The sequence below is a fragment of the Salmo salar genome, chromosome 03 (genome assembly GCF_965601325.2).
Source record: "Salmo salar chromosome 03, fSalSal1, whole genome shotgun sequence".
NCBI classification, from domain to species: Eukaryota; Metazoa; Chordata; class Actinopteri; order Salmoniformes; family Salmonidae; genus Salmo; species Salmo salar.
Window position 1 is genome coordinate 73857535 of NC_138293.1, and position 17039 is coordinate 73874573.

A 17039-nucleotide genomic window follows, 5' to 3' on the forward strand; every position below is an offset into this window, starting at 1 on the left:
GGAAAACTGAGAATATGACAAGGGTGTGCGCTCCGTTTTACCAACCACAACATCTGACCTCGTGCCATGGGAGTGATTCATAAACAAAACCACCAGCCTCCTAGCAACAGTCCCCAGGAATAGAGGAGAGAGGCAGCCTTTGACTGAGGGGAGACTGGTTCTACTACTGGGGAGCTGTTTTGGGGCTGTTACCATGGTTGCCTTCTGGTTAGATATTGAGAACAGGTGTTGTCTCATACTGTATTAGCCCCTTATGGCTGTGGATTGAAGAGTGAAATGCTACACTGTCAGTCTGGTTGCACTGAGTCTCAGCAAGCTCCTTTCTCCAATCCTGGTGAATGAGTTCCATCAAAATAAAATCAGATCAAGAAACTATAAACTGGATCTAAATTAAATATGAGGGCAGCTGCAGGAGAAAATACAACTTTCTGACTGAATTTGATGCTTTAGGGCTGTGCAAACTGTGGTTTTAAGATAAAACCCACAACTATCCACAACAACAACAGTGCTGTAATTGGGATGAGTAGGAGGTGATTCTCTCATGTACTAACCCGGGAGAACATTACAAGAACATGACGTGTCCACAGCCTTCCTGCAGCCCCTGTACATTCATAGGATGAGACATACAGTAGTGTGGGCATGTCACGGCAGAGGTCACTCTAAAGCCAGACTTGTGTCACACACAGACTGGCAACAGGTTTTCCCTATCTCCCTTATCTTTTCAGGTGTCATAAACATGACCAGAAGCAGGATATGTGTGTGTGTGTGTTTAACATTTGTTTCTCCCCTTATTTGTTTTATTTTTTTATTTAAACTTTATTTAACTAGGCAAGTCAGTTAAGAACAAATTCTTATTTACATTGACGGCCTACGGATGACGCTGGGCCAATTGTGCGCCGCCCTATGGGACTCCCAATCACGGCCGCATGTGATACAGCCTGGAATCGAACCAGGGACTGTAGTGATGCCTCTTGCACTGAGATGCAGTGCCTTGGACCGCTGCGCCACACGGGAGCCCCTTAGCTGGGTGGTTCTATGTGGTGGTCTCTGTTTTTATGTCTCTAACTAGCTCACAGTGTTAACTAACTGAACCACCACCAGATTTGTCAAGGCTCAACTTCCCCCCAGTAAACAGGATCCTCCTTTCAGTGGATTACAGAGAGAATGGCATGCTTAAGGAAGGATTAACTACTCTGTGGCACGCAGTTTAAAGCCACAGCATCAACAACATGGGATTTAAACATACATACAGTGAACCTGGCCATTACCCCACTGTCCAAGGATGTCTCAGGGGGAGCTGGAATATGCAAAAAAACACATTTCCAATTCACACGTGTATAATACACACTTGTACATGTGTGAAACAGGATAAATATAAGCACCCACCTAATTATGAATTATTATTATGTCTATTTGTTTAAGTTCTTGGTGCAAGGACTGCCTATCTTGGCAAAATGTGTATTTTCTTCATCAATAGATGAGAAGTCATTGCATAATATGAGATGTAGAGTACAATTTGGTGGAAAAAATTAAATTGTTTCCAAGCATTCTTTTCCCACAGCTCTGCCAAGCTTTTTTAATGATGTCATGTGGTGGCACGTGTGAGTTCCACTCAGCTGACATCCGTCAGTGAAAATAAGCTTTCAGCTCTCTAACATTGTCAATCTGTTCCATACCTTGTAAAACACCTGTGGTCTACAATGGATACATTCAGAATTGCTATGGTGGACGAAAATGTTGTCATTAACACCCCATTGCTTCATTGCTTTACAATTACATCTGGATGTTGTCATCACACCGATAGTGTTAAGACCATACTTAGTCTAACTGTTCTCATAACATCAGAAGTGTGTATCGTACTACCGTACTTGAAGCCTGCAGTATTTTTCCAGATCTGATAACTGGCCAGGGCAGGGGAATGTTTAGTAAGGTGCTATAGAGGTATAAAACCAACAGTCTATGTACACACACCTTTTCCCACAACAAACAACATCTCTCACCCCACAATGGCCCATTCAAACTATACTCGCAATGTTATTATCTTATAACTACTTCAACAGTATCACCTCCATCAAAGACAACATGCATTTCTAAGAGTAAAACCTAGTTAGCAACGAAATGTAGGGAAACAGAGTTTCAGTGATGATTCATGAATGTTTTCAATGTTTCCTAAATACTTCCCAAAGGTTTCCCACTCGAGGCATGTTCGGTATGCCAATAATCTCCCGTGGGCAGATTCTGCATGTAGACCCGAGAATCTGCCGGGACTGAATGGGATCCCTGTGATAACGAACTGCAGTAGTCTCAGTCCTTGGGTTTTCGTCACTGGTTATATGGACGTATCAGGATTGAACGAAGGCGGGGCTTAAACTGCTTGGCTACAAGTGATTCACGCGTGGCCCACACAGATTGGAAGGGGGGAGGGGGCTTTGGATAAGAGTTTCTTTTTGCGAGGGTAGGGACTTTGCAAACTGCCGGAACTCACAATTCCTAACACGTAAAGACCCAGAAGTAAATCACGCAGTTGACCAAATTAATAATGATTTTTCTTTTGGCGTTAACAGAGATTAGTGTACCAATAATGAACTGAGACACTTGGTGATGTACAGTCTAATACACTGTAAAATACCATTTTGATACACTATATATTCAGACTGCTTTGGACATCTTGGCTACAGTGTTATTTAGTGCTCTGACTCAGCAGACCAAACCAAAACAGGAAGTGAAAATAAAGGAAGTGCCCTCTGACCTGTAGTAGGTTCTCCTTGGGCGTTGCCAGCAGATTGACAGCAGCAGAGAGCTTCTGGAAGAACTCCACAGCCAGGTCCCCTAGGCCCATCCCCTGTATCCAGTCCATCAGCAGGTCCAGGTTGGCCCTGATCTGGACCCCTCTAGACCACTGGTAGAACCCACCTCCAGAGCCTGCAGAACAAAACACCACTCAGACATGCTCATGTAATTTCGATCATAGCTATTGAGTATAATGAAACTTCTATAAGATGCAACATGCTAGCAGATACCCATAGACTTCCAGTTATTGCACTAATGCTAGTTAGCATTGGCTCACGAAACTACCTCTAACGTCCTTCATAGTGGACACAGAAACATAAAAATGCTATCCACAAGTTCATCTTACTCTGGGGAAAGTCCAAATCCCGAAGTATCCCATTAACACATACAGTATGTATTTTATGAGGATACTTGTGATAGGACTTTGAGGATATTAAGCTTTGATCCTACAAAACCCCATGAGTCAGAAACAGAGCATGTTGGAGGTCTCACCTCTCTCCATGAGTGCGTTGAAGAGGGATGCGTTGGTGAAGAAGAAGAGGTAGGCGCAGAGCTGCGAGCTGATGTCAGAGTGCACCTGGAAGTCATTGAGCAGAGACAGCGCCTCCTTCAGGACATCCAGGATGCCGCTCACGCCCTCGGACACACGCAGCTGCCCGCTCTCCGAGAACGGGTTCCCATCCAGCAGGCCTGGCAGTGCCGAGTACATACTCTGAGGACAGAGAGAGGCATGCTAGAGGTGTTAGTCACAGCTACAAGACTTTACCTCACTGTACCATAGTCTAGCACCTCTCTGAGGAGAGAGAGGGAGATAAGAAACCTTACAGTCACAGCTACTGTACCCAGTACCACTAATACAGAAAGTATACTGCACTCACTCATTATATATTGCTCTTTAAAAGGCACGTTTTGTCAGCAATTCTCACTTTATCAGCCATACTCTTTATAAAATAAACCTTCATCAACATGCAAAAATTTGTTGACAGATTCAGTAAAACTGCAGTGGAATCAGTGACTTAGTCAACAGGGCTATGCCCACTGACCCAGAGCTCCCTGAGCCAATCAGAAAACAGTCAGAGCCCAAGGAGGAGGGGTTACAGAAAGCCAAACAGACACTTCCCCTCCAAAGGGGAATAGCCAGGGGCCTGATAGCCAGGGGCCTTAGACTGTCCAGTCTTGACACTCACCATTGTTAACAGTGTACCATACACAGTCCTGGGAATCGCATTGATAACACTGGTGCCACTGGCCATTCCTGACAGAAACACAAATGTTTCCCAGTGACTCAACCCCCCTCTGCCCCCTCCAGCCTCTGATAATTCCCATAATAAATAAATGCCAAGTATCATAAACTAGCTGATAATAGCCCATGCTGTTGACTACTAAGGAATGGTAAGACCAGTGAGTAATAGGCATGAGAATGAACTCCTACAACTTCTCCTGGAGTGTTTTGTCTCATGGTTGGTTGAGTAGTGTAACTTGTTGGAAAAAACAAAAATGTTATATTTCACCTACTTTTAGCATTCTGTCATAAACAGTACATGTTCTAAAAAAAACATATTTTCCAACTCAAGAGGTTAAATAAAAAATTGACTATAGTAAGTGCCTATTAAGTGCCAAATAAGGTAACACTTCAGACTTCATCTGAAATCATCCATAAATCCCCTTGTGACAGGAGGAATCAAAGCTTGTTCAATGAAACAGGGAGGGGCAATTGAACGCAAGCTTCACAAAAAATATATATATATTTAAAACATATCTAGCCTGTCTATGCTCGACCCGCTCAGCTTTCCACCACAAAACACCAGAAAATTGCCAAAAAGACTACAACCAGCTCACCTGCTTTTACACTATGATTTGACTGTTAGTTTCTTTTTATTTGCACTTTGAAAAAGGAATAGTTTCACCATCTTTAAATGAGAGTTCAGTTCATGTAACAGGGTTGACCTTAAAAGGATACTGGCAATGAGGCCCTTTATCTACTCCCCTAGAGTCAGATGAACTTGTGCATACCATTTTTATGTCTCTGTGTCCAAAACGAAGGAAATTTGTGGTAGTTTCGTGAGCCAATGCCAACTAGCGTTAGCGTAATGACTGGAAGGCTGAGGGGTTTCTACTTGCTTAAAATGAATCACTAATCACATGAAGGCCAAAAAGATCATTAAAAAAATTATCATCAAGGACATCAACAACCCGAGCCACTGCCTGTTCACTCCGCTATCATCCAAAAAGCGAGGTCAGTACAGGTGCATCAAAGCTGGGACCGAGAAACTGAAAAACAGCTTCTATCTCAAGGACATCAGACTGTTAAATAGCCATCACTAGCACATTAGAAGCTGCTGCCTACATACATAGACTTGAAATCATTGGCCACTTTAATAAATGGAACACTAGTCACTTTAATAATGTTTACATATCTTGCATTACTAATCTCATATGTACAGTATATACTGTATTCTCTACTATTCTACTGTATCTTTAGTCTATGCTGCTCTGGCATTGCTCGTCCATATATTTATATATTCTTAATTCCATTCCTTTACTTAGATTTGTGTGTATTGTTGCATATGTTGTGAAATTGTTAGATATTATTTGTTAGATATTGCTGCACTGTCGGAACTAGAAGCACAAGCATTTCGCTACACCCGCAATAACATCTGCTAAAGATGTGTATGTGACCAATAAAATTTGATTTGATGATCTTCAGGAAATATAACTAAGCGTTTCCAATGATGGTGAAAACTTTGATAAATGTTGATGTTAAGTGGGTTAAGATCTTCCTAAAAGTCACAGAGGATGTACAGAGGGACATGTCAAAATGCAGAATTCTTTATTCATATTAAAAATCAGATTTATTGAATTTTCCATGTGTTCTATACTAAAGGGAATATTTGTGTACAATTTCCACTTTAAATAGCAAAGGGACGCAAAAGGCACTCACTTCGTGGAACGACCCACATACTGGTCAAGGTAGAGGAAGGCTTTAGCAGAGCAGGAAAACCTGTTTCCCAACAACAGTTCAGTACCCAACAGTTAGTGGTTGTCTGATAGAATGCAACCTGTTTGAAAAGTTGTGCTGGAGTTACAACCCTGATGTATTGCTCATTTTGTGCATGGGCGGGTGGTCGGGGAGGGATTTGAAAATTCAATGGACTGAGTAAAGGAGCACCCATAGGACTCATCTTTTTATCTGTGCCATTATAGTGTCGGTGACAGCATGGGCAGCTCAGTTGAAGCTATCTCCATTTTAAAGTAGCACATTGTCTTCTTCTTCATTGGCTGATTCCTTCCTACCCAGTTGACTACTTTAAAATTGTGGAAGCCCTCAATGGCAATATCCATGTTAAAATGGGTTAAATCCATGAGGAGTCATCTATCTTTCTGGATGGGAGCACCCATACCCCCCTTTTCCTGCATGGACAGACAGACAGACAGACAGACAGACAGACAGACAGACAGACAGACAGACAGACAGACAGACAGACAGACAGACAGACAGACAGACAGACAGACAGACAGACAGACAGACAGACAGACAGACAGACAGACAGACAGACAGACAGACAGACAGACAGACAGACAGACAGACAGACAGACACAAGGCTCTGGGTGAGTAGAAAGGGGAGAGGGTAAACGAGGTGACACTGAAACATGTACAGCTCCACTACTCTTTTTGCTATGACCATTGACCAATATAGGGCCCTGGCAGACCACAATCTGGTAAAGGTTTAACATAAACAAAACCCTTGTTCTATGTTTCAACAAAATAAACTTTAAACAGGCACATTCTTGCTTCCACCAAAAGTGAGAAGGACCCAAACAAGAGGAAGCCAAGTTCTGACCATTGAGCACTCAATAAGTAACAAATACTTTGAGTCACAGTGCAGAGATCCTGGCCTCCTCCTCCTCCCTTCTCCCCCTCTTCCCTCCTCCTCCCTCCTCCTCCCTCCTCTGACACAGCTCTCTGCCATTGTTTTAGTCCATGACATCACCCCTCAGCCAGCCAGGTCAGCAGGCACGTATCATGACTAAGACAGACCCTTCAGAGGCTCTGAAAGATCATAAAGACCTGCCTGTTAAATCCCAATGACCATACATACATTCCTTCAACCACAGGTCACTAGATAGATTAGAGACCAGTTCTGCAGAGCTACAGGTGCTGGTTAGTTATTAAGCTGAGATTGGTCGAATGACGGGAACTGGGGATCGTATTCTCCAGTACAGCATTAAAAGTCCAACTGTTTTAGAATATAAACAAAGTTAAAACCTTATTTTGAAGCTAGTGGTAGCATGTCTGAGAAAACATACATGGCTGTGGGTGTGAGCTCGAGTAGTTTGTTGACAGAAAAATAGGGTCATACTGGCACAAAAAAGTGTCACAATTCATCTAAGGTATAGACTTGGCCTGTGTCTCTCACTTGACCCCAGAATGTGCAGTGAGTACCCCGCCCATCCCTCCTTGTGGTGTGTCAATGTGAAGACAGCCCCTCTGTTCCTGAGCAGGAAACAGACTTTTGGTAAAGGCCACTACTCTGCCCTGCTTCTCCACCGGACTACAGCTGCTTCCCTGACTACTGCACATCCAACCACCACCAAAACAAAGCCTGCTTTCCCCTGAGCTCCAGCGGTGACTGTCTAACTAGAGCCTGTAACTATTGGGGGGAAAAATGCCCTTCCCCTCACCATGTAAAAATGTAAATGTACCTGTCAACAGGGAAAGTTGACAGGCATGTGTAAGCTTTCTTTTATCAATGGTTTCTGTCATGAAACGGAAATCTAGGGACAGGAAGAGGTGGTCTCGGAGCATACAAAACAACAGCAGCACATACAATCCTGTTCCCTGTTCCCACCCATGTCGGTGCTCCCTCCCATCCTGGAACAGTAATCGCCAGGCACCTTCGCCGTGGTAACTGGTTACTGTGGCAGTGATGGTGCTCTGTTAATGCCATAGAGTTAGTTATAGGGCCGAAACATAGGAAACTCCAGTAAACCCTGGCTGGGAGTGTCGTCCTGGGGCTCACTGTTGAACAGGTTTGACCTTTTGTTGGTCTCTATAAACATTTCAAAAGACTTTGGAAATACCCTCGAAGTGGATTTACAGAATATTAAAAAGATGATAAGCAGTCCTTTATTCCACTGGAAAAGACGACACTATCTCACACGCCTATCCTTACTGAGAGAGCCAGAGAGCGTGTGCACGTTTCCCCTGGCTTATTATGGCTTATTGTCTGGCATGCTACCTGCAAACGGAGAATGGTGTTCATAAGGTCTCAAGTCCTGCTTCCTGTAGTCCACAGGCAAAAGATGGCTTTCTATTTGGTCTGTGCAAGGTTTTCTGGAGCAAATAGTCAAGGTTATTATTTATGTACATGTGCGGTGTGTGTGCTAATTGTGTGCGTGAGGCACGTGTCTATGTTTGTGTGCGTGTTGCATGCATGGCATCTATTGGTGAGTGTATGAGTGGAGGCTGGTGAGGGGAGGACGGCTCATAATAATGTCTGGAACGGAGCAAATGGAATGGCATCTACATTGTATGATTATAGTATGTGTGACTATGCACTGACCTTGGTGAGGTAATAGACAGACTGCTGGAAGGTGAACATGATGACCTCCTCCAGGACCGTCATGGCCTCCTCACTGGCAGTCCTAGTGGACCACATCTCTGACTCCGGCTCTGAGCCCTCCTCCTCCTCCTCCTCCTCCTGCCTCCAGGGCAGCAGCTGGGGAACGTCATGCTGGATGAAGTGCAGCAGCTGAATGGAGTTGGCCATCCATAGCACCAGCGGCCGCAGGCCTGGGATCAGCTCCTCTATGCTCAGCAGCTGCACATCCTCTGGCTCCTGCTGGACATCACTGAAGCTCCTGCAAGTGGAGACATATAGACAGGTCTGAGTTCAGTCCAACAGCCAACAAATACCCTGTACTGGGTGAATGGCACTAAAAGTGGCTTGCGCGTGACTCATATTTTACAGCATGTCTCTATCCCTTGGAATGAATGCTAATTTCAACCATTACATTTGATTTCCATGTGCAATTGAGTGAAATACAAAATGAAACATTCTTTCTTAAAAATCCTTCCTCCTTTCTCAGCAGGCAGCCAAAGCACAGCTTTGGAATACAGTGCCCTGCAATAATGTTCCATAACATTAAATCATCATGAGATATCATTTTGACTTCATACATTTCAATGGGTGGCATATAGAGAAGTATGAACATCAAGAGACCATGACTCCTCAGCTTCTTATTCTGTGAAGATAAGTCACTGGGACATGTGACAATGAGAGAATGCCATATCTGTGTACTACACATCCCTCCCAGAAATTCAAGTAGCATTGTTGTTGGAATGTAGTGGAAGGCAGTAGCATCATATTCTAAGACTCCTGGCTCTACATACAGTCTGTATATGACTCATAGCAAACACTAAAGGTGAAAGGGGTGTTAGTGTCAGAGGCAGCAGGTTGCCACTGTTCTTCACCCTGTTGTCATCTTTGCTGTTCATTGTTAGCATCTCTGGGGAAGGCTGAGTGATTGAGGTTGGAGAGGCTGCTACTCACCTTTCTGGTTGGATCACAGCAAGCTCCTTTGTCTTCTCCTGCAAGAGGACAGAGATAAAGACAACATTAATTTCAAACCAGCAGCAAGCCTATCTAAATGATATTCCATCCTGATGACACCATTGATTACATTTCTTTCTTTACAGTACCCTTGAGACACACAGTATGTTTAATTCAGAACGATTCAAGGTTTATTTGTGGAGTGATGATATAAAAGGTAAATCGTTTGACTGGAGAGAGTCCATTGTTTTTGTGCATAGTGGAGGTGCATAGTTTTACTCACCCACATGGTGAGCTGGATCTGACTGGCTATGCGGAGCAGCAACCTTCGGAAGTGTGTCAGCTGGAACGTGGTGGCTGAGTGTTGGATGGACAGGCTCAGCAGGAAGGCAGGGGTCAGTTTGGCCTCATTCCCATTGGGGTCCACCATGACCAGGATCTCCTGCAGGATCCTGTCCTCCTGCTCCAACTCATAGCTCAGAGATACCTCTCCACCCTCTGGGTCCTTCCACCGAGGAGGAGCTGGCTTCCTAGGCAATTTCATGGGGAGGGCGGAGCCACATGATTGACAGGAGTATGACACTCCCACTCCCCCGTCATGGGCGGGGCAGAGTTGTTTCATCCAGAGAGGGGTCTGTGGGGCCCCTGGGGCGGCGGTAGGGTCTTTAAACATGAACAGGTAGTGTCGGCCCAGACCCACGAGGTCCCCAGGGGTCAGCTCCACCTGCTCCTTCAGGAGGAAACCATTCCGGGTGACCGGGGCGCCGTGGAGGGGCTTCAGCAGGGTCAGAGTCTGCTTGGTGTCCCCCGGGAAAGAGTTGGTAGAGTCCAGGCGCCTGACACAACAGTGCCGGGGAAGAATGTCCGGGGCAAAGAGGAGGATGTCCACCTTGAGCCTCTCCTCGTCCTCTCCGTTACAGTGCTCCCTGCAGCAGCCGAAGATGGTGGTGGTGCCGCTCATCAGGTAGATGACAAAGTCCTGCAGCGTAGAGGAGGGGCAATGGAAGGTCAACCAGCAGAATCCATGAGAATGTACTGAATGTACTGGTTTCAGTTTGCAATATGCTATGATCATTAGTAACTACTATGTATTAACTACACTGTAATTACACTGCTCCTGCCTAGTACCTAACTACAAAGTAAACGCATGCACTTTGACACCACAATACAAAGTGCAAATTTAAGACCTAGGACTTGAATTGAGAAGTTGTGTAATCGTTTGGAGATTGATCAAGCAGGCGCATTAGAGGCGTGTGTTATGTGAGGACAGAACAGATCCAGGATAAGCATGTACTGGCAGTGTGATGGAGGGACAGGAATGGAAGGGCTTAGGTGTGAATCCATAAGTCCATGTTAAATCAAATCAAAGTACACAGATTTGCAGATTTATATATTTTTTAATGTGTTTATTAGTCACATGTGTAGGGTTGCAGATGTTATCGCAGGGTACAACAGTGCAGGATAAAAAAGAGAAGTGAATTAGACAATAATAATAATAATAATATTTTATACACATTTACAACTGTAGCAATGATAAATGGTGGGGGGTGGGGGCAGGGTAAGTGTCCGTTTGGGGTGGGGGGTAGACTGTCCATAGAGGGAGCAGCAAGGGTGATTGAGAAGTGGATGAAACAATCACTTAAAAAAAAACTATACACACATAATCTCCCCCAGAAAAGAAAGAATGAGCAATATCATATAAAAATACACTGAGTACAAAACATTATGCTGTTTCCATGACATAGACTGACCAGGTGAATCCAGGTGAAAGTTATTATCCCTTTTAAATCCACTTCAATCAGTGTAGATGAAGGGGAGGAGACAGGTTAAAGAAGGATTTTTAAGCCATGAGACAATTGAGACATGGATTGTGTATGTGTGCCATTCAGAGGGTGAATGGGCAAGACAAAAGATTTAAGTGCCTTGAACGGGATATGCTAGTAGGTGCCAGGCGCACCGGTTTGTGGCAAGAACTGCAGCACTGCTAGGTCTTTCACGCTCAAAGGTTTCCTGTGTGTATCAAGAATGGTCCACCAACCAAAGAACATCCAGCCAACTTAACACAACTGTGGGAAGCATTGGAGTCAATATGTGCCAGCATCCCTGTGGAACGCTTTCGACACCGTGTGGGGTGCCAACAAATTAGGCTGTTCTGAGGGCAAAATATTAGGAAGGGTTCTTAATGTTTTGTACACTCAGTGTATGTGGGAACTCCTTCAAGACTTTTGGAAAAGCATTCCAGGTGAAGCTGGTTGAGAGAATGCCAGGGTGCAAAGCTGTCATCAAGGCAAAGGGTGGCTACTTTGAAGAATCTGTTTAACACTTTTTTGGTTACTACATGATTCCATGTGTTATTTCATAGTTTTGATGTCTTCAATATTATACATACAATGTAGAAACTACTAAAGATAAAGAAAAACCCTTGAATGAGTAGGTGTGTCCAAACGTTTGACTGGTACTGTATATATATACCATTTCAGGTCCTCAGTGATGTGCACGCTGAGGAAGCTGAAGCTTTTGATCTTCTCCACTGCAGCCCCGTCTATGTGGATGGCGGCGGGCTCTCTCTGCTGTCTCCTGTAGACCACAATCAGCTCCTTCCTTTTGTTGACGCTGAGGGAGAGGTTATTTTCCTGGTACCACTCCACCAGGGCTCTCACCTCCTCCCTGTAGCGCTGTCTCGTCATTGTTGGTAATCAGGTCTACTACTGTTGTGCTGTTGTGCTGTTGTGTCATCAGAAAACTTGATGATTGAGTTGGAGAAGTGCGTGGCCACGCAGTCATGGGTGAACAGGGAGTACAGGAGGGGGCTGAGCACCCCTGTGGGGACCTTCTGTTGAGGATCAGTGTGGGGGAGGTCATGACCTTCTAACACCACCCGTCGCTCGGTCATCCGTCCCAAAGCCAATTTATGCTTGATCTGAAAATGTAGTCTGAGGCTCCATATGGAGGGTGTGTCGCAATTGTGGAGCCTCCGGAGGCATGCAGAGGCCAAATGAAGCTCCGTACCGCGTCGCACCTCTCAAATTTTGTAACAATGCGGAGGGCTCCTTATAGCTCCGCATTGACATGATTCGTTGACGGTAGGTGGGGGCGGTACGTCATGTATAAACACAAACTCACTTCCTTGACAACTTCCTTCACTATAACACTGCTCTGCTCCGCTAAGCACAAGTATGAAAGCCCTGACGTCTGCGGAGGCTGCATCGCAGTAAATGCTGTACGGCCACTTCAAACATCGGATTGACCATGCAGAGCCTTTCAGGCAGGTCATGATACTGTATCATCCCAGCTAGCATGGAAGCCAATCAGCCACTGAGCAGTGCGTGCGAGCACATACACTTAACTAACTAAATGGTTAGAGTCCCTGGCTCCATATGATAGTCTGCTCTGAACTGGACTATTCTAAGCAATATTCAAAATAACCTTTATTTATTTTCCTGCACATGATATCTGGCAGAATAGATCAAACTGTCTAGGAAGGGAGTTAATAGCTGTGAGTCAATGTGAATTGTGACTACACTGACCTGCACTTGAACAACAACACTTACAAGGAAATCAAATCCAATACAGCTCTCATGGTTCACAGGTGATTAAGTTCAGGAAAATCTGGCCTGGAAGCACAAAGACACTTTCGAAAATAACTAGTCAAGCCTGAAAAAAACGATTTCATTTACGGAGCTGGAACATTTCTATTCCATAGGACTGATATATGAGTGACTTATTGTTGTCGAGTGGCCAGACCAGGGGCGGGCTCAGTCCTTCCCCCAGTATCTGGCACACCCCACCCAGTGTCCTGCACACTCAGCGGTCTCCACAATGAGGAACAAACAACAGAGAGCAGCAGCATTTCCTGTTTCTAGGAATGGGACTGGTTCTCTGGCTCTCTGGCCCTCTGGTTCTCTGGCCCTCTGGCCCTCTGTCCCTCTGGCTCTCTGGCTCTCTGGCTCTCTGGCCCTCTGGCTCTCTGGCCCTCTGTCCCTCTGGCTCTCTGGCTCTCTGGCCCTCTGGCTCTCTGGCCCTCTGGCTCTCAGGCTCTCTGGCCATCTAGCTCTCTGGCCCTCTGGCTCTCTGGCACTCTGGCCCTCTAGCTCTCTGGCCCTCTGGCTCTCTGGCTTTCTGGCCCTCTGGCTTTCTGGCCCTCTGGCTTTCTGGCCCTCTGGCTCTCTGGCTCTCTGCTCAGGCCACAGCCTGCCACTCTCACTCTGGTTTTGCATTGAAATATCCAGAATGTTTTGTAAAGGAATAAAAGTGCAGAAAAAAATCTGTCACCCACAGAAATCTCTTTTTGAGAAGAATATGATTATTGTTTGTTGAATGTGCAGCTTTTGTGCCTAAATGTGCATGTGTGTTCTGGCATGAACGAGCCTGTGTGCAAATGTGTAGGCTAGGCATGTGTATGTGACCATCCACTGAGTTTGTTTAGACATTACAGTGTTCCTTCTGCTCTATTCTCTAATACTATGTTCCTTTAATCAGGCCTATCTCCACCTCCACTGCAGAGGCAGCAGGGCTGAGCTGAACTGTGATTGTGAACACAGTGTTCCTTATCTATTCAACGAGCCCTGACGACAGAAAACACATCCCAGTGTGGGAACTCTACTGCTGGGCCAGGGCCAGCTCCATTTTCCCGCCTCACCAGTACATGACCCAGGCTGGCCCACTCAGTGTGTGGACACGAGGATCACCTGTCCACAACATGCCGGTCTACTCCGACTCTGCTTGAGCTCATGGCTCTGAGCCCAATATTCTGAGCCCATTGTAAACCAGCAGCAAGACTCAGTCTCTCGCTGTCCCTGTTATAGCATCCTCACTGCAGCTAAAGCCCTCTGCTCTCTGCTCCTCTCTCTCTGTGTCTCTCTGTTTCTGGGGATTTTAACCCCAGGTCTTAACCTAAGAGGTTCAGTGGGAACCTCTATAGTGTAGTGGAGTATACTTGTTTACGCCTCAGTGTCACTGATAAGCCTTTCGTCACAGTGTTTCTGCCACCCTGCCAAGAGACACTTGAGAACCTTGAAAGGTCTTCAATGGAGCAGCCACCCGGCTCAACCAATTACAGCTGCTGCTATCTGGCTGCCCAGGCCCTCTGTGAAGGATTTCAGCATGACATCTCTTTGTCGCAGCCGGACACATTCTCCAATCATACAAACCTATTCTGAGCCTAACTATTCAAGAACAGACTGACTCTTATCTAACAAATTGACTTCAGCTGTGTAAACTGAAGACAAGCCTTTCATTAAAGTTACTCATCATTTAAGTTAATCAATAATCCGATAGACAAACAAATGGATCTGGGTTTAATGTATAGCAGTGGCAACAGCTTCACTTTCCAGTTTTCCTACCTGTCGGTAGCTGTATCCCTGCAGCAGCAGGAAGTAGGGGAAGTCAAAGGGCGGGTGGATGGAGTACTGGGTGGTGTTGTCGTCACTGCTCTCCGTCTCCTCCTTCTCCATGCCCAGACGCAGGGCCTCCTTGTCGGCCTCGGCCTCCGGGTCCTCCCTGATGAGCTGGGCCTTCTGCTGGGCCCGCACGGCCTCCTTCTCCATTGCAGACAGGTCCATCTCACTGAGACTCCTCCACATCCCCAGGCCCTCCACATCCTCACCACTGCCGTCCATGAACAGAGAGGTGACCCGCGAACGGCCCTTCTGGAGCTTACGAGCCTGGGAGTTGATACCTGGGGCAGAGAGGAGCACGGGAGAGAGGGAGGATGAGACTAGATGCAGAGAAGTGATTGTTAATCATGTATTCATAGTTTATTACAAAATCATTGATTGTGTCCTGATATAGTCAATGTAACATAAACTTCATAATCTATGCATAAACTGAAACTTCACAGTATGCTAAACACTCAATAAACTATTGGTGGAGATCTTCCATCACACACCACCATATCATAATATTTTACTGAGTTGGCTCTCAGTCAAACCAAACATAGAAGGGAAGGAGAGAGGAAATCTGGAGGGGTAGTGAGAGGTGTTGTCCTCTATCTGATATCAACAGGCGTTCCTGGCTGTTGGGCTGACGTACCGCAACATAAACACTATTCAGCTCATTTGGAGCCATTAAGCACCATGGAATGTCCAGAGAGCTCAGCTTCACACCCAGCTAACAGCTCCTGCTCCCAGGCCTTATCAGCTGTGGAAGTGGGCGTTCTTCCACATTGTTCTGCCACACTGTGTCAGAGGGGCTGGTCAGGCCTGCAGGGTGGGCAACTTCCCCCAGCTTCCCCCAATCAGAGTGGAGCAAAGAGAGTGGAGGGTGATGTGGGGTTGTGGGGTTTGATGAAAACTGAGAATCATAACAAACGCACGCCAAAGTCAACAAGACCACACAGTGACCAATGTGCAGGAAGCAAGCTCTGATGGAAAGAATAACATGTGGAGCGGTGGACACATTCAGGTCCCAGTGGAAAAAGCTTATCCAGCCACAGCCAATCCCGTGCCCTGGGGGCTTCAGAGGGACCTGTTGGGACCCTGTCGTCAATCCCAGATAAGAGAGAGGGGACACTCTGACCTTGTCTACCCCTCACTGCAGCTTTTGTTTTTCTCTGACCTCTCACTTGCCTGCCATCTCCCCTGCTCTGTCTCATGATAAGCTGGATTCTATTACCCTACAGTTAGTGACAGAGATAGGAGATCCAATGCCACCCCAACAGAGACAGAATGGTTACCTGGGCTTTAGGTTGTTGTTAGTGGGGTCACTGAGCTGCACCTGTGTGGTTGACGTACCTGCTGTGACGGTGTCGGTCTCTTTAGCACTCTGTTCCTCTACGCTCACTCTCTTCTGGATCTCAAAGCGTCTGGAGAAGCCTTCTTTGGGTTTCCATAGCGACTGCAGCATGAGGGGCTTCTCGTGGTCACCCACGACCCGAAAGCACTCTGTCTTCCATTGGTGGTCTGCTCCGGTCTGGCCAATCACGTCGCACAGCACATATCGACTGGGATCCTCTTTCTCCAGACAGTATCTAAGCAACGATAAAAGAGATTCAGTCAGAATACCATGATAAGATCTAACTCCTCCTGAAATAAAATGGCTTTGAGACCATTTGGGTAAAATATCCCTATCACCAGCTTTAAGTGATTTGCAATGGTTCACACTATATTAGGATGAGCAGTATTGCAGTCCATGCCATTCAGCCTTGAGGAATGTTCCCTTTCTGCTTGCCTGTTAGCATTGAAGCTAATGCTAACAAATCACATTATGCCAGTGGGCATCCCTAACCCCTCACCTCTCCAGGGCCTCTTTGACAAGTTCCTTGGCGCTGGAGCGAGTCGTGGCCAGCACACTCTTGTAGTTGGTTCCCTGGCAGATGTCGCTGCCAAAGATCTTTAGGATACCTGGGGCAGACATCTGACTGGACAGCTCAGCAGGGTCATCTGCAGCCTGCAGGTCCCCTGCCATGCTCCTGCCACCTGGGGCATGCCCCTGCTCACTGTCGCCCCGCAGGAGGGGGCTCCGGTTGAACACCGTTGACAGTCTGTTGTTGTGGCGGCGGATTTTGTTCTTGGCCGGCTGCCTCACGCCTGTACTCTCTGCTGAATGGGTGGTGCCATCCGAGGTGTTGGACCTGAGAGAGGGAGAAATGGATGGATAGATGGAGAGAGAGACAGAGAGAGTGAGAGAGAGAGAGATAAATAAGAGACAGAGACATAGATAGTGACAGAGTGAAACAGAGAGAGCAAGGCAAAGATG

At 46.1% G+C, this 17039-nt stretch overlaps 1 protein-coding gene across 2 annotated transcripts in view; it reads right to left on the minus strand.

Annotated features, from left to right (window-relative positions):
* Window positions 1-17039, minus strand: part of LOC106601496 (ras-associating and dilute domain-containing protein) — a 34561-nt gene that overhangs the window by 16496 nt on the left and 1026 nt on the right. For both annotated transcript variants that reach the window (XM_045715254.2, XM_014193722.3), the window contains exons 2-9: window positions 16576-16914; window positions 16076-16311; window positions 14687-15021; window positions 9628-10323; window positions 9345-9382; window positions 8355-8652; window positions 3283-3502; window positions 2750-2922 (exon numbers count right to left, since the gene is read on the minus strand). In XM_045715254.2, the coding sequence (XP_045571210.2) occupies window positions 2750-2922; window positions 3283-3502; window positions 8355-8652; window positions 9345-9382; window positions 9628-10323; window positions 14687-15021; window positions 16076-16311; window positions 16576-16914 (2335 nt within the window). The remainder of the gene's footprint in view (window positions 1-2749; window positions 2923-3282; window positions 3503-8354; window positions 8653-9344; window positions 9383-9627; window positions 10324-14686; window positions 15022-16075; window positions 16312-16575; window positions 16915-17039) is intronic.